This window comes from Rhincodon typus, chromosome 20 (genome assembly GCF_021869965.1).
Source record: "Rhincodon typus isolate 14 chromosome 20, sRhiTyp1.1, whole genome shotgun sequence".
In the NCBI taxonomy this organism is placed as follows: domain Eukaryota; kingdom Metazoa; phylum Chordata; class Chondrichthyes; order Orectolobiformes; family Rhincodontidae; genus Rhincodon; species Rhincodon typus.
This window is the reverse complement of record NC_063351.1, coordinates 46,890,729-46,914,182: the sequence shown is the minus strand read 5'-3', so window position 1 is coordinate 46,914,182 and position 23,454 is coordinate 46,890,729. Positions and strand designations below refer to the sequence as shown.

Sequence of the window (23,454 nt, the reverse complement as noted above, 5' to 3'; positions counted from 1 at the left end):
CCTTGCTCTTTTTCAGGGCACTTGTTGTGGAAAGGGAGCAGATACGTTAATGTTCTGAAGAGATTTGAATAAATATTGATATGTGTAAGAATCACAAGGTATCGGAATAGTGCAGGAAGGTGGCACAAATTAGAAGAACTCTGAGAGCAAGTACAAGGCCAGTGGATGGAATGGTCACCTTGCTCTCTTCTACGATTTAGAGGCTGACTAAGGTGCTAGGAAAGCTCCTCTTTCATTCGAGATAGTGTCACAGGATCATTTCCCTCCACCTAAAGGAACAGATGGAGTGCAATTTAATATCTTACCTGACAGTGCAGTGCTCCCACAGACAAGATGTGTGCCCATTTTTCTGGAGCAATTCCTTAAACCCACAACCACTCTGATTCTGAACTGAGTGTTTGGCCACTAGGTCCAGGATTCTTAAAAGGTTAGGGAGGAAACTGGCAAAACCTGATGCAGGTGAATTGTGTTCTGTGTGGAACAGTCAAATCTGGGAGACAAGTTGTTATGACGTGGACATTGGTAAGGAGCAAAACCAAGAGCAGTTTCTCCCACTCAATGAGTAAATGAGATTTGAAATAAATTGTAGGGAAGACATTGACACAGCTTAAAAAAGGATTCAAGTGGCAGTTAGATACGTTCCTGGAAGGAAACAATTAAAAAGTGTGCCAAGCAGGTGGAATTGTTGTTTTTAAATAAAGGTCAGACTTAATGGACTTTAAGTGACAGAGCACTTCATCTTTCCGTAGACACAAGCAAATCGAAATGGCCGAAGTTCCTGCCACGTACGGACTTTTAAAAATTTAAGACAGTGGCTTGCCCCCACAGTTGTTATCTGCCTGCTGCCTTGTGAAGGTTTAGACTCCTTCAGGTTGCCCATTTTTCTCATTCCTGTCCTGTTCTGTTCCCACACAACACACTTTCACCACCGCTCAATGCTCTTTGGTTATGTGCATGTGTCCCTTTGACACATTTAACCCACTTGAGTAACTCCTCTCATGACGAAACTTTGGAGCCTGATTCTCTCTTTGCTCTTGATTGTTGTCAGTCTTGAGCAAGATCTAGGGAAAGTATTTGTTTATGCTGCACGTCTGCAGATGTTAACTATGGTGTGATTAAACTTGATACACTTTGTTTTTTATCCATGCTAAAAACAAAAATCAGGGTGGGAATTTTTCTCGTCTGTGGCTATTTTCACACATTACATTAACTTTCACTTAAGACACTGAAAGCAGATGATGAGCATCCTAATGATGTCACAACAGCACCTTAACATCAAATTATCTGGTTAAGTGGTGAATTTCAGGCCTACCCTTTGCATTGTCCCTGACTGCTGTTATTATCCTCAGTTATTTCTTCTATAATATCCAACAGGAGAGAGAATTTATGCCACCCAGTTTATAATAATACACAAACACTCTTAGAAGCAATATCCCCAAGGTTACCATTGGAACAGGAACTGAAACTAGACCAGCCATGCGAATGTTATGATGATGATCAGATCAGAGGCTGCAAATTCTGCAGCAAGTAATTCACCCCAAAGCCTGCCCACCAGGGGAGGCGATGGCCTAGTGGTATTATCGCTGTATTGTTAATCCAGAGACCCAGATAATGTTTTGGAGACCCATGTTCAAATCCCAGGAGTTTGAATTCAATAAATATCTGGAATTAAGAATCTGATGATGACTATAAATCCACTGCTGATTGTCAGGAAAATCCTATCTGGTTCACTAGTGTCATTTAGGGAAGGAAACTGACATCCTTACCTGGTCTGGCCTAAATGTGACTCCAGACCCACAGCAACATGCTTGACTCTCAATTACCCTCTGGTAATTAGGGATGGGTAATAAATGCTGTCTAGCTAGCGATGCCCTCATCACATGAATGAATTAAGAAAAAAATCATCAACAAGGCACAAGTCAGAAATGTGATGGAATATTCCCTACTTGCCTGGATGGATGCAGCTCCAACAAACACTCAAGAAACTTAACACCACCCAGGACAAAGCAGCCCGCTTGCTTGGCATCACAGGCACTCCCTTTGCACCTAATATCTTCAAGATATACTGCACTAACTCACTAAGCCACCTTCAATAGCAGCTTCCAAACCTGTGACCTCTACTGCCGAGAAGCACAAGGACAGCAGATGCATGGGGCACCACTGTGTGCTTCTCACCGTTCTCAAATGGAGGTATATCGACATTGCTTCACTTTTGTTGGGTCAAAATCTGGCAAGTCTTTCTCTCTCATGGTATTGAGGCTGTACCTCGATTCAATGAACTATAGTGATTGGAGATGATAGCTCACTATCACTATCTCCAGGGAAATTTGAACATATGCAGAATGCTGGCCCAGCTGGTGACTCCCACATCCCATCAACAAATTGTAAAAAGAAAATAATGTGACTGTTCAAAGCAGGCCATTCATCTCGTGGTCTGTGCTAACTTGTTAACAAAGATCTCCATTTAATCCCATTCCTCTGCACTTAACTCAAATAGACATCTTATTCCATTCTCTTCTGAACCTTTATAATTTAATCATCTTCCACCACTCTCTTAGGCGATGAATTCCAGATCATAAAGACCCACTTAAGAGTTTCCTCATCTACCTTCTGGCTCTTTACCCAATTATCTTAAATACGTGTCCTCTGGTTACTCAAATCTCTGGCCAGACATAACAACTCCACTTTATTGAGGTTATCAAACTCTTCGAAGTGACTTGTTGAATTTTCCCTATTCTAATGGGAACAATCCTATCTTCTGATGTCTCTCCCAGGTAACTAAAGCGTCTCATTCCTGGTATCATTCTCTCAAATCTTTGCCAAAGCAATCTGGCACCACTAAATGGTATATTTAAAGATGCTAAATCCCAATTGTCCTGAACTATTTGAATATTGAGTTTGTACAACCAAATTCTTCAAATATAAAAGGAGAAAATGCATGTCTCTGTTTGGCAACTTCTGTGGTGAGAGAAGCGGTTGCCAGTGCTTTAAGTCCAAAGACTCTTGTTTGGAATTGGATTTTTCATTTCACTTTGGGTTAACTTCTTCATATTTGGTTGTTTGAGACTCTGGCAGCTCATTTCATGAATCTGATGCAGCTGTTGAGTGAGATAATCTTTGGCCTTCATATCTGCATGTGCTGTAATTGGCCAGAGGGAGTAGACTTGACAGAAGACTCCCCCAGAGCTTTCCTGTTCTTCCTGCGCAACTGTTTTTTTTTTAAACTTTCATGGAATATCAGTGATGTTGGTAATACTAGCAATTATTGTCCATTTCTAATTGCTCGTGATTAGATGGTGGTGTGCTGAATACTTTAATACAATTAAATAGCTTGCTAGGCCATCTCATAGTAATGATGTTGAATGGTTGTTACTATGGTTCTGCAGTTCCATTTAGGCCAGACTAGGTAAGGATAGTACATTTCCTTCCATCAAAACCATTAATGATCCTGCTGGAAGGAAATCTACAATTGATAGTTTTGAGTGCCATCAATGAGTTTATTCCAGGCTTTATTAATAGAATTTAAAAATGCACCCAGCCACCTTGGCAGGTTTGAACCTGTCTCCCAATCACGAGTGCAGACGTCTGGGTCACCAATCCTGCCACATAATGATTGTTATCATTGCCCTACTTGGTGTACTACCGTTAGACTAGGTAAGGCAATTCAAGGATTCCGTGATTGACTCATGGATGTTTATAGCACAAAAGGAGGCCGTTTGGCCCATTGTGTCCATGCCAGTTAACAAAGATCTGACTGCACTAATCTCTTCATCTTCCAGATTTTGGCCTATAGCTCTGGAGGCTTTGGTAATGCAAGTGAATGTCTAAATACTACTTAAATCCTATGATATTTCTGGCTCAACCACCCTCTGCCAGAGTGTTTCATATTCTCCACACCCTCTGAGTGAAACTATTTCTCCTCAAATATCCCTTGATCTTCTCCCTCTTAAATCAGTGGCCCCTAATTATTGACCCCTCTATTGGAAAAAGTGCCTTTCTATCCCCCTATCTATGCCCATCATAATCTTATAAATTCTGTCAGGGTCCCTTTTTTAACCCTGGCTGCTCTAAGGAAATCTTCCCCAGTCTATCCGATGTTTCCTCATAGCTGAGACCATCCAGCTCAGGCAGTATCCTGGTAAATATCCTTTGCACCCCCTCTAGTAAAATCACATTTCTACAATAAAATAGTGACCAGAACTGCATCCAGTACTGCGATTGTAGCCTAACTGGCGTTTTATACAATTCCAGTATAATCTCCCTGCTCTTGTATTCTATGCCTCACCTAATAAGGGCATGTATCCCATACACAACCAACAAGATCAAAAACACAAATTGCTGGAAAAGCTCAGCAGGCCTGGCAGCATCTGTGGAGAGAAATCAAGAGTTAACATTTCGAGTTGTGACCCTTCCTTGGAACTCCCGTCCCATATGCTGCTTTAGCCACCTACACCTATCCTGCTCCCTTCTGAGTTTTGTGGATATGCACACCAATGTCCCCCTGATCTTCAAACCTTGCTAGGGTCCTTCCATTCATAGTGTAATTCCTGGCCTTGTTAGCCCTTCCCAAATGCATTAGCTGTTTATTTTCCAGGTTGAATTCCGTTTGCCACTGCTGTCTCCTGCAGTTCCTCACCATCCTCCTTGCTCTTTACCATCCTATCAATTTTCATGGTGATCGTATACTACTTCATCAGTTCCCCTACATTTTAATTCCAAGTCATTAATGTATGCAGCAAACAGCAAGGGCTCCAGCCAGTTTTTGTCACCCATCCCAAATTGTCCTTGAGGTTGAGTAGGATTGAATGCATGTCCTAACATGGTTGCTGTGATTTAGGAATTGAAGCATGGCAAAGTGAGCATTAAGAATGTTGCATTTGCAGATGACAAAAGCATGAGAGTTTCAACAGTTGAGGTGAGGCTGAAATCTCAAACAGATATAGTTGGCAACTGCAGTTTGCTAGAGAAACAGCTTTTAGCAGGAATGTGCTGTAATAGTTTCAGTCACAAGTTTTGCATGCTTTCCAGTTTAAAAAAATTGCAGTAAAATCTGCTTCATGAAACAGCTGCTATCATGTACCGTTTGCTTCAAATAGATTGATAGGAATTGCATGAACAGAATCCACTAAACCTTCCTTTTGATTTAATTAAACTATTTTAACCAGGTTCTTGGATTTCAAATTTTACCCAACTGGTCCTTAAAGCCGCCTCATAGATTCTGGTTGAAAATTGCACTTCAGTTTTTCTTCTCCCCTAACTTCAACAACTTTTTTTTCCTTGGTATCCTCTCCAAATTGATGTGCAAGACACATTCACGTACCAATTATACAATGTACATTATTCTCTGACTTTAATTTTTATGATATCCTTCATCATTCCCACAAAGTGCCAAATACACCTCCTGGCCTCTAGAATTCTCTCTACTTGCATGGATTAGTAAAGCTCTAACAACCCCTACGTTTAACACCACACAGGAGAAAATAGCATTCTCCATCGGCACATCATCCACCACCTTCAATAGTTACTTCTTTCGCCCTTAATGCACAGTAGCAATATCAAAGACAGCAAAGGCTCAGGAACTGTCTTAAAGACACTCAATGACTTGTCCTCCATAGCCTTCTGTGGTAATGAGTTCCACAGGATGACCACCCTCTGGCTGAAGAAATTCCTCCTTATCTCAGTTCCATGGGGTTGTCATTTCACTCTGAGGCTGTGCCCTCAGGTTCTTGTCTGTCCTACTAGTGGAAACATCATCTCCTCTACGTCTGTTCTATCCAGGCCTCTCCGTATTCTGTAAGCTTTAATGAGATCCCTTCTGAACTTTGAGTACAGACCCAGAGTCCTCAACCGCTCCTTTATAGGACAAACCCTTCATCCCCCAGGATCATTCAAGTAAACCTCTGGACCCCCTTCAATGTCAGCACACCCTCCCTTAGAAATGGGGCCCAAATACTGTCTGACCAAGCCTAAACCCTATCAGTATTATCTTCTCTCCATGTATATCTAGCCTTAATCTAAAAGCATCAATGCTATTCCCCACAACTGCTCTTTCAGTCAGTGATGTCATTCAGAATTATTTTGAATTGATGAAATTATTTAATGCTTTTGACTGGGAACTGAGACCAGGTGAAAATGTTAACCTAGGCTGATATTCCTTTGCCATGAATAATGTTACCTAGCTGAAATGGCAACTCGAGCAATTGTTAGTCCTATTCTTTTCCCCCCTCACAACACTGATAGGACCCCCTTGGTCCCCACTTACCACCAGCATCTGCATCCAAAGGATCATTAGCTATCACTTATGCCACCTTCAGCAGGATGCCACCACCAGAAACGCGTTCCCTCCCTTGCCTTGTCATCCTTCCACAGGGACTGTTCCCTCTGGGACACCCTGGTCCACTCCCTGTCCATGCCCACACCTCCACAGCATTTTTCCCTGTGTTCTCTGAAGGTGTAACACCTGCCCACTTACTTCCTCAATATCCAAGGCCCCAGACACACCTTTCGGGTGAAGCAGACATTTACCTCTATTTCATTCAATCCAATCTACTGTATTTGCTGTTCCCAATGTGGTCTCCCCCACACTGGGGAGAGAAAATGCAGGTTGGGTGACTGTTTCGCAGACACCTATGTTCTGTCCACTGAAATGACCTTGAGCTTCTGGTTGCCTACCATTTTAACACGCCACAGTGTTCCCACACCAGCTTGCTGCAGTGTTCCAGCGAAGCTCAGATTAAGCTGGAAGAACATCACCTCATTTTCTGGTTGGGAATCCTGTAGCCTTCTGGGCTTAATATTGAGTTCAGTAATTTTTAGGGCCTGAGCACCACTTTCCGTGTCCTTTCCCCCACCTCCATATCCCAGGCCTTGTCATCACATTGGCAGCCAATCCATTTTCACCTTATGGTCCCCATTGACAGCTTTTCTCCTGCCCTGGCTGACTGTTATCCATTCCTTTGTTTGCCTGACTGTGTCTTTCTTTCCCTGTGGATTCCACCTTCACTTATCCTCTCACTCCTCCTACCCCCCAACCCTGTCCCTGCCCAGTCTTCAGCATAAATTTCACTTTTTCCTAGCTACAATCAGTCCTGAAGTGTCATTGGACCTGAAATGCTGACACTGCTTTCTCTCCACTGCCAGATGTCCGGAGTTTCTCCAGCAATTTCTGTTTTTGTGTCCGTTCTATTCTGTTGGCTCAGATGACCATTAAATAGCCCATAGCTCTATTTCAAAAGGAACAGAGCATTCACAGAGTGCCCCAAGATACTGTACAAAGGAAATCTTGTTTCAAGAAGTAACAAACATAAAGTCCCTTTGTTTTAAGTAACTCCAGCATTTAAGAGCTTGGAGGCTTTTCTGAGGGACGGGAAGTTTTATACCAGCAACTTTCATTTCACCCTTTTTTAACTTTTAAGTGAATTTAGTCTGGAAATGAAGTTTTTTTTTGTGCAACTTGCCATCCTCAATTATTTTTGTTTCAAGCTTTTCCAATTGAAACCAGGTTGCTTCTCTGTTTTGGGTGTATGCCTCTTTGAAGCATAAGCGTTGTTGAGCTTGGTGAGGAATCATTGTAACAACCAACGAAATATTTATGACAGTGATCAGAGTTTGCAGCAATCGATCTAGTTATACAATCTGGAGGTTTTGAGGAGGTGAGAATCTGCTTGGACTAAAACACTTGATACATTTCTGTCAGCTCCTAAAACAGTAGTCGTTAATGTTAATGGTGGCCATCAATTAATGATTCAAAATCCTACATTACAGCAAATAGCTAACTTGATGTTTACAGAGATATTTACTTATTTTTAACACATCTGTTTACACTGGATTAATGGAAAACCAGGCTTGAAGTGTTTCATGGAAATCTTTTATATAAACCAGTATCTGGCGCAATTGCCCATTCTTTTCAGCTCACAGTAGAGGTGACTTTGCAGATTGCTAGTGGCAGTGGTTTTTATAAACTAAATTACTTTGTGTTGCCAGATGGATGTCAGTCGCACAGAGTTATTGGATCCATCTTAGGTAATCTAGAGAGTGAAAACTTGGAAAATGTAACTTTTTGGATAGTTTTTGTGGACACTGGGAAGTGAACTGTAGCTCCTGGCCTAAAGGCATAAATAGGCAGAGAGTAAATACAGTTAATGTGAGATATAGGGATTTTAAAACCAGTTTTTGCCATGATACTGTTTCAGCATTTAATAACTAAGGTAAGAGCCATGACCGTAAAGCAAAGTGCTGGATAAGGAAGTTGGCTTAAATGGCATATTATTGAGGGAATAAAAAAAGCTGCAAATTTCAGGGATTTTGTTTATGTATAAGTATATGTACGTATGAGCTTTCAGTGTATAATGACTGCTTATTACCAAAAGTTTTGACCATGTTTAAATGCAGAGAAATTGACTTTTCTACTGACTTACAAAAAATGCAAAAGGTTTAAACACTAAAGCTTTAACTATGTAAAATCATTATTGTACTGTATCCAAGATAACTTTAAAATCAGACTTGTACTGTTTTAAAGCTGTTTTCTAGTCTTATTTGGGTTTTATTCCTCCTTGACCTGACCTAATTTTGAGAGATTTCTGTTTTATAACTTAGTGATTGAGTTACAGAAGTTTTATACTTAGTCTCGTTGATTCTTTAGTTTTTATTGCATTGTGTACTGCTATTACTTTCAGCACCATTGCATAATAAATAGTGAAACTTGAACTTGCTTATTCGCAAAAGATCTGTATTCCCCATATCACCATGAGACACCTAGGAACAATTTAGATTAATACTACCAGCTCTGCTTCTGTAGGTGTCTTAAAATGAAGCAAGTTTGCAGGTGATTGGGTCAAAGCTTTGAAATGCTGCACATGATATTAAAGTTCATTTATTTTATATTTTCTAATCAACCTATTCAGAGACTTTATTATACACTTCTGGGGCAGGTGGGACTTGAACCCTTACCTCCTATCTCAGAGATGGGGACATTACCACTGCCACTCAAGACCCTTCCTTGGTTTATTTTTAGCTTGTCTTAATTGCTTTGTTAGAGCAATTTACCTTGTCGAAACTGTGGGTGACTGGAGGTGGAATAAGGCAGTCAGGTTATCCAAAGAACCTGTTCCCCAAGGATGCGTTCTGTGTCAGTTGTGTTGCTCTAGTTTCATGTTGGTTTTCAGTCAGATCATTTGATTTATGGTGTGGTCCAGCATGGTATGCTTCAAGCTGTTTATCTGTTCAGTGAAGTTGAAGACTTCCACCTTCATGCTCGCTGACCTATCTTGGCACTTGCTCCAGGAACATCTCAATTTTAAAATATTCATCTTTGTTAAATCCCCACAAGACCTTATCCCTTTCTAACTTTTTAACTTCCTCCACCCCTAAGGCCCTCCTCGGTCGCTTTGTTCTTCCAGTTCCAGCCTCTTAAATATCATTTAAGGGTTCCTCCATTATCAGATGTGCCTTTTAAGGTACATCTCTACACTCTAGAATTCCCCTCAAAACCTCTCTAATGCTTTGCACCTTGTTCCTCCTTGTACATTGTGGCTTAATATCTACACTTTTAACAAAGTTTTAGATGATCAGATCTAATATTTCCTAATGAGGTTTGGTGTCAGATTCTGTTTGATTAGTCTCCAGAAAAGTGTCTTTAGACATTCTACTATGTTTAAAAAGAGCTATATAAATGAGGGGTGCTGTTGCTTTGTCAGCCATGGCTTGCTTGGTAGTGCTCATACCTCTGAACTACAGTCTTGCGTTCGAATCCCCATCTCGGACGCAAATAAAGGCTGAAACTCCAGTGCAAAGCACAGGGATGATTGTGCTGTCACAGCAGCTGTCTTTCAGATGAGAAATTACAGTGGTGCCATTTTCCCTCTCTGGAGGTAAAAGGTCCAGTTCGTATTTTGAAGATTCAGAGTACTACCCTTTGTGTCCAGGCTGTACTTCAATCAAACTCAGAGGAAGTATCTGGTGATCTTCCCCTCCCTGTTTGTGGGACCTGGCCGTGTGCAAATTCACTGCTGTGTTTCCTACATTGCAATAGAGTAATAGTTTGTTCAAAAATGCTTCATTTTCTGTAATGTGGTTTTGGATGTCTGCTCATTGCAAAAAGTGTGAATACATGCATTCCTATCTTGCTTTATAGAAAATGCAGCATTAATTGAATATATTACACCCAGTTTAAATTAAGGTATAAGCTGATTTGTCTGTGTGATAATTGGATCCAAGTTTATTGAGTCAGTGGTGCACATGATCTTTCTCCCTTTTTATCCAGATTCTTTCTTGCGCAGTACAAACTGCATGGTTTCTTTTAGGAAATAATGAAACGTGCCATCTCTCATTCTTTGGTTTGATATATTGTAGTCATATGTACCTAAGTACAGTGAAAAGCTTTGCTTAGCGAGCAGTGCAGGCAGGTCATAGTAAGCAAGGTTAGAGCGCTTAAAGCGAGGCATACCAGGTTATAACTGCACAGATGGTGCGCAAAGCAAGATCAACATTATTTGAAGTTAGAGAGTCCATTCATCAGTCTAATAACGGCAGGGAAGAAGCTGTTCTTGAACCTGTTGGTGCGTGTGTTCAAGTTTCTGCCTGGTGGAAGTGGCTGTAGGAGAGCATTACCTGGGTAGGGGTCTTTGATGTTGGCAGCCTTTTCGTAGCAACGAGCCATGTAAATAGAGTCCATGGATGGGAGGTTGGTTTCTGTGATGGTGTGGGCTGTGCACACACTCTTTGGTAGATCCTTATGGTCCTGGGCAGAGCAGTTACCATCTCAGGCCGTTATGCACCCATACCGTGTGTTTTCAGTGGTGCATCTGTAAAAGCTGGTGAGGGACGTTATGGACATGCCAAATTTCCTGAGCCGCCTAAAGAAGAAGAGGCGTTGTGCCTTCCTGACTGTTATATCTACGTGGGAAGTCCAGGGCAGGTTGACAGTTATTGTCACTCCACTATTCAACATATTTTTGAAATGTGATCACTTGTGTTTTGGCAACCAGTTTTGTATAAATGTTTTGAGATTCTATTAATCTCTTGTCCTCAGTAGCCTGCTTTTTGTCTGTTTCTTTCTTAATTTATTCATGAGTTGTGGAGGTCATTGACTGGTCCAGTATTTATTGCCCATTTCTCATTGCCCTTGAGAAGATGGTGGTGAGCTGCCTTCTTGAACCGCTGCAATCCATGTGCTGTAGGTAGATTCCCAATGACACTAGGGAGAGAATTCCAGGATTGTGACCCAGCGACAATGAAGGAAGGGCGATGAATCTCCAAGTCAGGATGGTGAGTGGCTTGGAGGGGAACTTGAAGGTGGTGGTGCTCACATGTATCCATTGCCGTTGTCCTTGTAGATGGAAGTGGTCACGTGTTTGGAAGGTGCCCTAGTGAATTTCTACAGTGCATCTTGTAGATGGTACACACTGCAACCACTGACCATCGGTAGAGGAGGGAGTGAATGTTCACAGATGCAGTCAAGTGGGCTCCTTTGTCCTGGATGACATCAATTGTCCTCTGTTTTGTTGGAGTTGCGTTCACTAAGCTCTTGTGGTGCAGTGGTAGTGTCCCTACATTTGAACCAGGAGACCCCGGCTTTGAGTCTCACCTGCTCCAAAGGTGTGTGATAACATCTGAGCAGGTAGTCTTAGGAAATAATCTTCGAGCATCATCCAGGCAAGTGAGCAGTATTCCAAAACACACTTGACTTGTGCCTTGTAGATGGTGCACAGGTTTTGTGGAGTCAAGAGGTGAGTGTTATGCTGCACAATTCCTACCCTTTGCCCTGCTCTTGTAGCCACTGTTAGCTCAGTTTCTGGTCAATGGTAACCCATGGGTTTTTAATGTTGTATGGAAATCAGCGATGGGCAATGAGATAATTGAGTTCAATCTTCCTCGTGATGGTCATTGTTTTGCACTTGCATGGTACAAATTTTACTTGAGGATGATCTCAGAGAAGGGAGTGTTGAGTTTCTAAGCCAAGTTGTCATTAAAAAGGAAGAGATGTTATGCGTCTTACAAAGTCTTAAGTCCCTGGGTCCATCCTAGAATATTGAGGGAGGCAAGAGAACAAATTGCTGGAGCATTGACAGACATCATTGTACCCTCTTTGGCCACAAGTGAGGTCCCAAAGGACTGGAGAATAGCCAATGTTGTACCATTGATCAAGAAGGGTAGCAGGGATAATGCTGGAAATTACAGGCCTGAGAGTCTCACAGTGGTAGGGAAATTATTGGGAAAGATTCTCGGGGACAAGATCTACAAGCATTTAGAAGCAAATAGACAGCATGGTTTTGTGTAGAAGTTATGCCTCTCTAATCTGATCGCATTTTTTGAGGAGATGACAAAGATGATTGAAGGAAAAGCAGTTAATGTTGTCTACGTGGACTTCAGTAAAGCCGTTGACAAGTACCCTCACGGCAGACTGGTACTAAAGGTGAAGTTACATGGTATCAGGGATGAGCTAGCAAGATGGATACAGAACTGGCTTAGTCATAGAAGACGGAAGGTAGGGATATAGCAGGATGTAGATCAGTTGGAGGCATGGCAGAAAAATGGTGTTTAATGGTGTTTAAACTGGACAAATGTGAGGTGATGCATTTTGGAGGGTCATGTACAGGTGAAGATTATATGGTAAATAACAGAACCTTGAGTATTGATGCGCAGAGGGATCTGGGTCCACAGATCACCGAAGGTGGCAGCGCAGGTAGATAAGATGGTTAAAAAAAGGCTAATGGCATGCTTGCCTTCATTGGAAGGGGCATTGAGTATAAGGATAGACAAGTTATGCTGAAGCTTTATAGAACTTTAGTTAGGCCACACTTGGAATATTTTGTACAGTTCTGGTCACCACACTACCAGAAGGAAGAGAATGCTTTGGAGAGAGTACAGAAAATGTTCACCAGGATGGGGATTTTAGCTGTGAAGAAAGGTTGGATAAATTGGGTTTATTTTCACTGGAATGCAGAGTGGAAAGTATGAGGCTTTTTCCCAGGGTGGAGGGGTCAATTACAAGGGGACGCAGGTTCAAGGTGCTGGTGGCAAGTTTAAAAGAGATGTGTGAGGCAGGTTTTTCATTCAACGGGTGGAGAGCCTCAAACACTCTGCCAGAAGAGGTGATGGAAGCAGACACAATAACAACATTCAAAAAGCACCTGGACGAGTACATGAATAGGGGGATATGGATCCTGTAAGTGAAGACAGTTTTAGTATGGAAGGACAAAATGTGTTGATGCAGGCCTGGAGGGCTGAAGGGCCTGTTCCTGTGCTGTATTCTTTTTTGTTCTTAGTTGCCATTTGTCAGCCCAAACTTGGATCTTGACCAGGTCTTGCTGCATTTGGCCATGGGCTGTTTCAGTGTTTGAAGAGTTGTGAATGGTGCTGAACATTGTGCAATCATCAGCAAATATCCCTACTCTGACCTTTAAGATGGAGGAAAAGTCATTGATGAAGCAGTTGAACATAGTTCGGCCTAGGACATTATCCTGAGCAACCATAGTATCACAGAATCATAGAATCCCTACAGTGTGGAAGCAGGCCATTCAGTCCATACTGAACCTCCAAAGAGCATGCCATCCAGACCAACCCCTGCCCCCACACCCTATCCCTGTAACCCTGCATTTACCATGGCTAATCCACCTAGTTTACACATTCCTGAACACTATGGGCAATTTAGCATGGCCAATCCACCTAACCTGCACATCTTTGGACTGGAACACCCAGAGGAAACCCACACAGTCACGGGGACAAAGTGCAAACTCCACGCAGACTCCTGAGGCTGGAATCAAACTCAGGTCCCTGCTGCTGTGAGGCAGCAGTGCTAACTACTGAGCCACCGTGCCAATGCAGTCCATACAGTGTATGAACACCCACAATGCTGTCAGGAAGGGAGTTCCAGGATTTTTATCCAGTGACAGTGGAGGAACAGACATATTCCAAGTTGGGACGGTGTGTTGCTTGAAGGAGCACTGGCAAGAAATAGTATTGCCTTGCATCTGCTATTTTTTCCTAAGTGGTGCAAGTTACAAGTTTGGAAGGTGCTCTTGATGGAGTCTTTGTCAGTTGTTGCTGTGTATCTCTTGGATGGTATCTCAATACAGTTAAGAGGAGATGGAAATGCCTCCAAATTGGGGGCTGTCTTTAATGATAGATGCTTTCAGTTGTCTTATTCCACTTCCATTTTATTATTGAGATGTATTATTATCATTTATTACTGCAAGACCAAGGAATTAAGATATGGGAGAATTAACTAAATGGAATAGTAATATAGATCTCTGATAAGGAGAGGTAAGTGTAAGGAGTAATTTATTAATGCTTGGCTATCATTATTTTAAAGCCAATACAACAATAAATTAACACAAGGATGAAGCACAGTTATGTTGTTATATGTAATGACATTCAAAAACTATCCAGGATATGTTGTGCAATTATGGCTTCTTAACATCATAACTTGTGCTTATTAAGCATTTTCATGTAGAAAACGATCCAGCCATCCTCAGAGGCATAATTAGAAATAAATGGTAAGGAGAGGCATTACCATGTTAGCACAAGAGGTTTGTTTTGAGGATGAGACTAAGATGGTGAGATGGAAAAATTTAGAGAATTCCAGAGCATTGTCCCAATTAACGCAGTTGAGGACAGGACCACAGAGTTAGAGCAAATGGAGAAGATGGGTCAGGAATCACCGAAACACAGTTGTCGGGAAGATAGGATGAAAGTGGTAGAGTTAATGAGCGTCATGGGCCATTGAGAGATTAAAACTGGAGGATGGAAATGTTAAATTGGAGACATTGGGAAGCCAAGCAAAGGCAGAGTGCACCTGGTTTTAGATGAGCTAAAATTTATAAAGGGTGGAGATTAAGATGTTGAACAAGTGAATACTTGAATTTTAAAAGAAGCATTGATGAGGATTTCAGGAGCAGATGGGCTAATGTCAGGTCAATGACACATACAAGTTTCAGAGAAGATGGTATTGGTGGAGGGATAGTAGGAACTGCCGATGCTGGAGAATCTGAGATAGCAAGGTGTAGAGCTGGATGAACACAGCAGGCCAAGCAGCATCAGAGGAGCCGGAAAGCTGACGTTTCGGGACTAGGGTCTTCTGAAGAAGGGTCTAGACTCGAAACGTCAGCTTTCCTGCTCCTCTGATGCTGCTTGGTATTGGTGGAGGGTTGCTTTTCAGACTGGAGGCCTGTGACCAGCGGTGTGCCAAAAGGATTGGTACTGAATCCACTGCTTTCTGTCATTTATATAAATGATTTGGATGTGAACGCAGGAGGTATGGTTACTAAGTTTGCAGAGAACACCAAAATTGGAGATGTAGTGGACATTGAAGGAGGTTACCTCATGGTACAATGGGATCTTGATCAGATGGGCCAATGGCCAAGCAGTTGGAGATGGAGTTTATTTTAGATAAATGTGAGGTGCTGCATTTTGGAAAGGCAAATCAGGGCAGGACTTACACAGTTAATGGTAAGTTTCTGGGGAATGTTGCTGAACAAAAAGACCTTGGAGTGCAGATAGTTAGGATAGTGAAGGAGTTTTGGTATGCCTGCCTTTATTGGTCAGTGCATTGAGTATAGGAATTGGGAGGTCATGTTGTGGCTGTACAGGACATTGGTTAGGCCACTTTTGGAACACTGCGTTCAATTCTGGTCTCCCTGCTACAGGAAGGATAGGATCATAGAATCATAGAGTCCTACAGCACAGAGACAGGCTCTTCGGCCCAAACTGGTCCATGCCAACCAAAGTGTCCATCCACGTTCACCCCACTTCCCTGCATGTGGCCTATGTTCTTCTTAAACTTTCCTATCCAAGTATTTGTCCAAATGCCGTTTAAATGTTAACGTACTCGCCTCAACCACTTTCGCTGGCAGCTCATCCTATATGTGTACCACCTTCTGTACAAATAATTTGCCCCCATGTATTCTTTCCCCCCTTACCTTAAACTGATGTCCTCTAGTCCTTGGTCTCCCAACCCTGGGAAAAAGGCTGAGTACATTCACCCTATTAATGCCTCTCATGGTCTTATACACTTCGATAAGATCAGTCTCCTACGCTCCAAAGAAAGAAGTCCTAGCTTGTCCAACCTCTCCCTATAACTCAGTCCCTTTGAGTCCTGGCAACATCCTTGCTTATTGCTTCTGCAATCTATCCGGTTTAATAACATCCTTCCTATATCAAGGTGACCAAAACTGAATACAATACTCCAAGTGCGGCCTCACCAACATCCTGTACAACTGCAACATAACTTCCCAACTTGTATACTCAATGTCCAGACTGATGAAGGCCGGTGTGCCAAAAGCTGCCTTCACTGCCCTGTCTACCCATGACTCCACTTTCAGAGAACTGTGCACCTGAACTCCAAGGTCCCTCTGTTCCACTAGACTCCTTAAGGCCCTACCATTTACCATGAAACTCCAACCTTGATTTGACTTTCCAAAATGCAACACCTCACACTTATCTATATTAAACTCCATTTGCCATTTCTCGGCCCATTTCCCCAGCTGATCAAGATCTTGCTGCAATTTCTGATAACCTTCCTCACTGTCCACAGTACCACCTATTTTAGTGTCATCTGCAAACTTGCTAATCATGCCTTGTACATTCTCATCGAACTCATTGATATAACAAACCGCAATGGGCCCAGCACCGACACCTCAGGCACACCACTAGTCACGGGCCTCCAGTCTGATAAGCATCTTTCCACTGTTACTGTCTGCTTCCTACCATTAAGCCAATTGTGTATCCAATTTGCCAGCTCTCCCTGGATTCCATGCAATCTAACCTTCTAGAGCAGCCTACCACACGGAACCATATCAAAGGCCTTAATAAAATCCATATAGATTACATCTACTGCCCTGCCCTCCTCAACCTTCCTGGTCACTTTATATAAGATCGGTAACAAATTTGAGGCATAACCCCCATGCATGAAGCCGTGCTAACTACTACTCATCAAACCCTGTCTTTCTAAATGCGTGTATATCTCATCCCTCAGAATCTGCTCAAGTAACTTGCCTATCACAGGTATTAAGATATTGGTCTATAATTCCCAGGTTTTTCTTTGCAGCCTTTTCTAAATATGGACACAACATTTGCTACCCTCCAGTCTTCCGGGACCTCACCCTTGGCTAATGATGATGCAAATGCATCAACCAGGGCCCCCGCAATTTTTTCTTCTAGCCTCTTGCAGGCTTCAGATATATCTGATCAGGACCAGGCGATTTATCCACTTTCAAACATTCTAATACCTTAAACACCACCTCTACTTTGATATGGACTGTCCCCATGATATCGCCACTAACGTCCCCAGGTTCCCAAGTCATCATGTCTTTCTCCATAGTAAACACAGGAGAAATATTCATTGAGGACCTCGCCCATCTCCTACGGTTCCACACACGTGTCCACTTTAGTCCTTGAGGGGGTCCTATTCTCTCTGTTAAAGGAAAAAGAATAACTATACTTAAAGAATCTCTTTGGATTCGCCCTAATCTTCTCAGCCAAAGGTATCTCGTGCCTCCTTTTCACCCTCCTGACTTCCTCCTTCAGTAAACTTCTGTATCCCCTGTACACCTCCAGGGATTCCCTTGATCCCAGCTGCCTGCTCCTGAGCCTTCTCTCTCTTTCTGGTCAAAGCCTCAATTTCTCTTTTATCATCCAGGATTCCCTACGCTTGCCAACCTTGCACTTCACCCTCACAGGAACAAGTGTTTCCCTACCATGTCCAGTCCTGTCCTGTCCTCTTTCCCAATAGTAGGTCGAATTTTGTCCCTTCCCAAATGGGATCCTCTATATACTGCTTGAGGAAACTTTCCTGAACACATTTAACAAATTCCACCCCATCTAAACCCTTAACGCTATGGCAGTCCCAGTGTATGTTAGGAAAATTAAAAACCCCAATAACATCGCCATCCCCTTCTTATTTCTCAGCTCCACCCACAAAGCCTCACTGGATGATCCCTCAATTATTTCATCTCTGACTACTGCTGTGATACTCCCTTTGTCAAAAACGCAACTCCCTCTCGTCTCTTTCTTTCACCTCTGTCCCACGTAAAGTACCTGTACCATGGCAAGTTAAGCTGCCAGTCCTGTCCCTCCCTCTCTCCTTAAACCTATGCCCCCTATGTTTGGACTCCCCTAATCCTGGGGAAAAGGCCTTGGCTATTCATCCTATCTATGCCCCTCATGATTTTATAAACCTCTATAAGGTCACCCCTCAGCCTTCAACAGTCTAGGGATGTTGCGAAACTTGAAAGGGTTCAGAAAAGATTTACAAGGATGTTGCCAGGGTTGAAGGGATTGAACTATGGGGAGAGGCTGGGGCTATTTTCCTTGGAGCTTCGGAGGCTGAGGGGTGACTTTATAGATTTAAAAGGAACCTGAGGGGCAAATTATCATGCAGAGGGTGGCGTGTGCGTGGAATGAGCTGCCAGAGGAAGTGATGGAGGCTGTACAATTACAACATTTAAAAGGCATCTGGATGGGTATATGAATAGGAAGGGTTTAAGAGAGATATGGGCCAAATGCTGGCAAATGGGATTAGATTTGTTTAGGATCTCTGGTCGGCATGGGTGAGTTGGGCCAACGGGTCCGTTTCCATGCTGTACAGCTCTATGACTCTATGACTTGAAAGATTCAATACTGAGAGGTCGTCTCTCCTGATTGGAAAGTCTAGAACTGGGAGGAATAATCTCAGGCTAAGGAGTCAATCGTTTAGCACCGAGGCAAAGAACTGACTCAGTTTTAGAATTTGGGTTTTGAACATGTTGGCTTTGATCTTCCCAGTGTTTTAACTGAAGGAAATTGCAGCTTTCTGATACTGGATTCTGACAGTCTGAGTACACAGGCAAGAGAGGACTTGAAAGTGGCAGTGATGGGGAAATACTTCATAGAATTCCTACAGTGCGAAAGCAGGCCATTCAGCCCATCGAGTCCACACTGACACTCTGAAGAGCGTCCCACCCAGACACACCCCTTATCCTATCCCTTCACTTCCCATCCTAGACCCTATGGGCAATTTAGCATGGCTAATCCACTCACCTGCACATCTTTGGACTATGGGAGGAAACCGAAGTACCTGGAGGAATCCCACATAGACACTGGGAGACTTTGTGCATACTCCACACAGACAGTCACCCGAGGCTGGAATTGAGCCCAGGTCCCTGGTGCTGTGAGGCAGCAGTGCTAACCACTGAGCCACCGTGCCACCCTTGAAGACATGAGGTTCAGCTAGGGAGAAAATTTCTCCCACTCCATTCACCAGTGGAGGAGAGTTCTCTTGACTGACCATACCAAAGGCAGTAGAGAGGTTCGAGAGAGATAGTCCATTGTTCCATTTTCTCAGAAGAAGTCATTTGTGACTAATGTGGTATTGGTGCAGGGATAGAATCAGAATGGGGAGATTGAAACATACACCAGCGGGGAATAATGGGCTGTGATTTGTAATCATCGTATAAATTCTTTGATTCAAGTTAGGATATTAAGTGTTATATTTTAACTAAAGCAGTTTGGCAGTCATTGTGCACTAGGTAGAAAGCTAGTGTGATACTTTTAATCATCAGCTGTAGCTTTTCCTGATGATGGGCAGACTATTTCTCTTGATAAACATTCAATAATCCAGTAACCCATTAATCCTTTAGTGTTAACCCTGATGTGTATTATTATACTAAATGAGCCAGTGTTACAACATCTGCTAGGTCCCTTCATTAACTTTAGTTGAGGAAGTGAAGCCAATATTGCAGGCCATCACCAAGAAGACAGGATGAAAAACATACGAAGGGCTATCAATGACAACTTGTGACAACTGGTGTTTACTTGGGATGGCTAAAGTCTATATCAGCAAAGACCAATGTACAGTTTATCCTCCTCATCACACAAAATTGAGTAGATGGGGTGAAATTAATTATTGATTTTCAAATTAACAATAATCCAAACCAATCCCTTCCCTTTCCTGTAAATGAACCATGTTACCATAAAATAATAAACTGAGTGCTAGCCAATGATGGTGGGTGAAGGTAGGTGGTTGGTGAATCTTTAGTCTTTTGTTTGCATAACAATCATTTGCATTGGTAATTTTCTCTCGCGCACTCATCACCACCATAATTTTTTTTTTCTCTTTTTGAAGTCTCAAGAAAGAGAGATATGCATTGGCGTGAACAACCAGAGTTACTTCTGTGAAACAGGACACTGTTGTGGAGAGTCACAATGCTGTAACTACTATTATGAGCTTTGGTGTAAGTATTGACACACATACAAATTCTGTTTACCTGGAGATAGTACTGTCTGTCACCAGTTTTTGATGTGAGTCACGAGTTCATTTTACTGATTTTGTATCTTTGTCACCTTTTGCATATTTTTCTTTCAGAGTCTCATATTTTTTTCTAATATGCAAAAAAGCCCATGCTTAAAGCCATTCTGTTCATCTACCTTGAAAACAGCGGATCACAGTGGTGTATGATTCCATTGCTGGGGGTTTCTGTCCATGTAATATTATTGTTATGCCTTTATGAATGGCTGATAATCAAAACTTGGTTATCGCATTTATTTGTGGGGCATTGATGAACCACATTTCATATATTTCATTGTGCCTAAAGAAAGAATGTTTTTGTTGATTATTTGATCACTGAATGTGAGCCTCGTTAGCAAGGATGCACATTTGTTGTCTGTCCCTTGCCCTGAATGCTCTATTGCTCACTCAGCCGTTCCAAGAGTGGTGGGATTAATATTGCTCATCATTCAGACCAAATCAGGATGGCAGATTCCTATCCCTGAAGAACATTTTGAACTAGTTGGATTTTTTTTTTTAAAAAATGGCAGTTTCATGTCAATTCATTGATACCAGTTTTTGTATATCCATTAAAATAAACACTGAATGATCATACCATATGAAGTTCAACTAGTAAGTTTCCGAACAAAGTTAGTGGGTTGCAGATGCGAAATGGGCTGAAAGATCTGTACTCAGATTGGTATCATTCTATCTTTAGAATAATCGAACAATTTTACAACATTTTGCACTCATTTTTTGATGTTTGTGTGTTAAACTGTCAGCTTAATGGAAAGGGCAGAATGTCGAAGGACTTGGTTTGAAAATCTGCCTTCACTTTGTCTCAATGCCATGTCAAAACTCATCTGTCTACTCAGCCACATTCTACCTGTGTTTTAATTCCTTCCAGTTGGCTTGTGAAGTGGTTTGAGTGGTTTTTCCTGGATGAGGAATGTTATAACTTTACACTGAATGTCACATACTAGCGTAGACTTGGTTTTAATCTGAGCACAGTATTGGGGCACTATAATTGGCGTAGACCTCAGTGTAGAACTGTGTTCATTTTTTTAAAAAAATTAATATGAAGCAATCTTGGTCCAGGGAGTGAATCCGGATCCACATTTGAACATCAGTGTTGAAGTCCCAACCCAAAATGCAAAGTCCTGACTTAATTCCTGATTTTGATGCTATCAGAAACAAGTCCTCACATCACTTCTCCATGTTGAAGTTTGCCTTGCCATACCTGATGCTGTGCTCCATCCTACTGTGGAAGAAATATTTGAATAGAGATTAGATTTGGGTCGCCTGGCTCAAAGGAAGGGCATTACCACTGCACCATGAGAGCCGTAATTATAGTTGAACTATTGACAGGTTGCAGTTACAGATCTTTTCTAATCATCCTGGGTGTTCAGGTCCATTGTACCCTGAAGGTGGCAACGCAGGTCGATAGAGTGGTCAAGAAGGCATACGGCATGCTTTCATTCATCCGATGGGGTATTGAGTACAAGAGTTGGCAGGTCATGTTACAGTTGTATAGGACTTTGGTTCGACCACATTTGGAATACTGCGTACAGTTCTGGTCGCCATATTACCAAAAGGATGTGGATGCTTTGGAGAGGGTGCAGAGGAGGTTCACCAGGATGTTGCCTGGTAGGGAGGGTGCTAGCTACGAAGTGAGGTTGAGTAGATTAGGATTATTTACATTAGAAAGAAGGAGGTTGAGGGGGGACCTGATTGAGGTGTACAAAATCCTGAGAGGTATAGACAGGGTGGATAGCAAGAAGCTTTTTCCCAGAGTGTGGGACTCAGTTACTAGGGGTCACGATTTCAAGGTGAGAAGGGAAAAGTTTAAGGGAGATACGCGTGGAATGCTCTTTACGCAGAGGATGGTGGGTGCCTGGAACGCGTTGCCAGCGGAGGTGGTACAGGCAGGAACGATAGCGTCATTTAAGATGTATCTAGACAGATACATGAATGGGCAGGGAGCAGAGGGATATAGATCCTTGGAAAATAGGCGACAGGTTTAGATGGCAGATCTGGATCGGCACAGTCTTGGAGGGCTGAAGGGCCTGTTCCTGTGCTGTAATTTTCTTTGTTCTTTATCCTGTTACAACACACCTCTGCAATAGGTGAGACTTGGGACTTTGAAGCCAGGTCTCCTGGCTCAGAGAATTATAATTTTAATACTGATTTTAAGACTTCAAGACTAGGGGGCATATTTGTATGGTGAGAGGAGAAAGATTTTAAAAAAAAAAAATGCAAGGGGCAGTTTTTTTTACACAGTAGTTTGTGTGAACTGCCAGAGGAAGTGGTGGATGTGGGTACAGTTAGAATGTCTAAATGTCTTTTAGACAAGTACATGAATAAGAAATGTTTGGAGGGATATGGGCCACGTACAGGCAGGTGGGACTAGTTCAGTTTGGGATTATGGTTGGCATGGACTGGTTGGACCAAAGCGTCTGTTTCTGTGCTGTATGACTTTATAAGAATACTGCCACCACACCGCAAGAGCCCTCTCGGGTGAGTTGCTACTTTTTTAAAAAAAAAAATTAACGAGTTTAGATACATTGTGCTACCACAAGCAGATGGTGTTGTGTGTGTTTTCCTCACCCATTGATAGGGAGATTACTGTTGTACCACAACAGCCATTAGGGCCAGGTAGTGTTACTTTCTTTATAAGACAAATATTTTCTTTCTGGAGAAAATTAATTGATATCCTTAGGTTTCACAGCTCCCATACCACACCCAGTGTCACAACTGGTTCCTTTTTTTCTGAATACTTTTAAAAGACCTGTTCAGAGTTGTAATAGAGCAGGTGGGACTTGAACCTAGGCCTGCTGACTGTGCACCCATGGCAATGTTCCTTTTCTTTTTTTAGAAAAATAGTTTTTTTTTTAAAAAATCAACCAGTACAAAGTTGTTATTATCTACTTCTGGAACAAATGGGATTTGAAACCAGACCTCCTGGTCCAGGGGCAGGGAAACTACCACTGAGCCACAAGAGGCCCCCTACACCAACCACTGTTTTTTTTTGTTTTTATTAAACTACTTTTCTAATTAACCTGTTGAGAGAGGTCATTACACAACTCTGGAGCAGGTGGGACTTTGAACCTGGTTCTCTCTGCTCAGGGGTAGGGACACTACCAGTGCACCCCACCTCCCCTCTCCCCTCTCCCCTGCACCCCACCTCCCCTCTCCCCTGCACCCCACCTCCCCCT

General features: G+C 42.4%; 1 protein-coding gene across 1 annotated transcript in view; it reads left to right on the top strand.

Annotated features, from left to right (window-relative positions):
- Positions 1-23,454, top strand: part of wbp1la (WW domain binding protein 1-like a) — a 40,476-nt gene that overhangs the window by 1,526 nt on the left and 15,496 nt on the right. Inside the window, exon 2 of the mRNA XM_048608950.1 lies at positions 20,099-20,207. Within this exon, the coding sequence (XP_048464907.1) occupies positions 20,099-20,207 (109 nt within the window). The remainder of the gene's footprint in view (positions 1-20,098; positions 20,208-23,454) is intronic.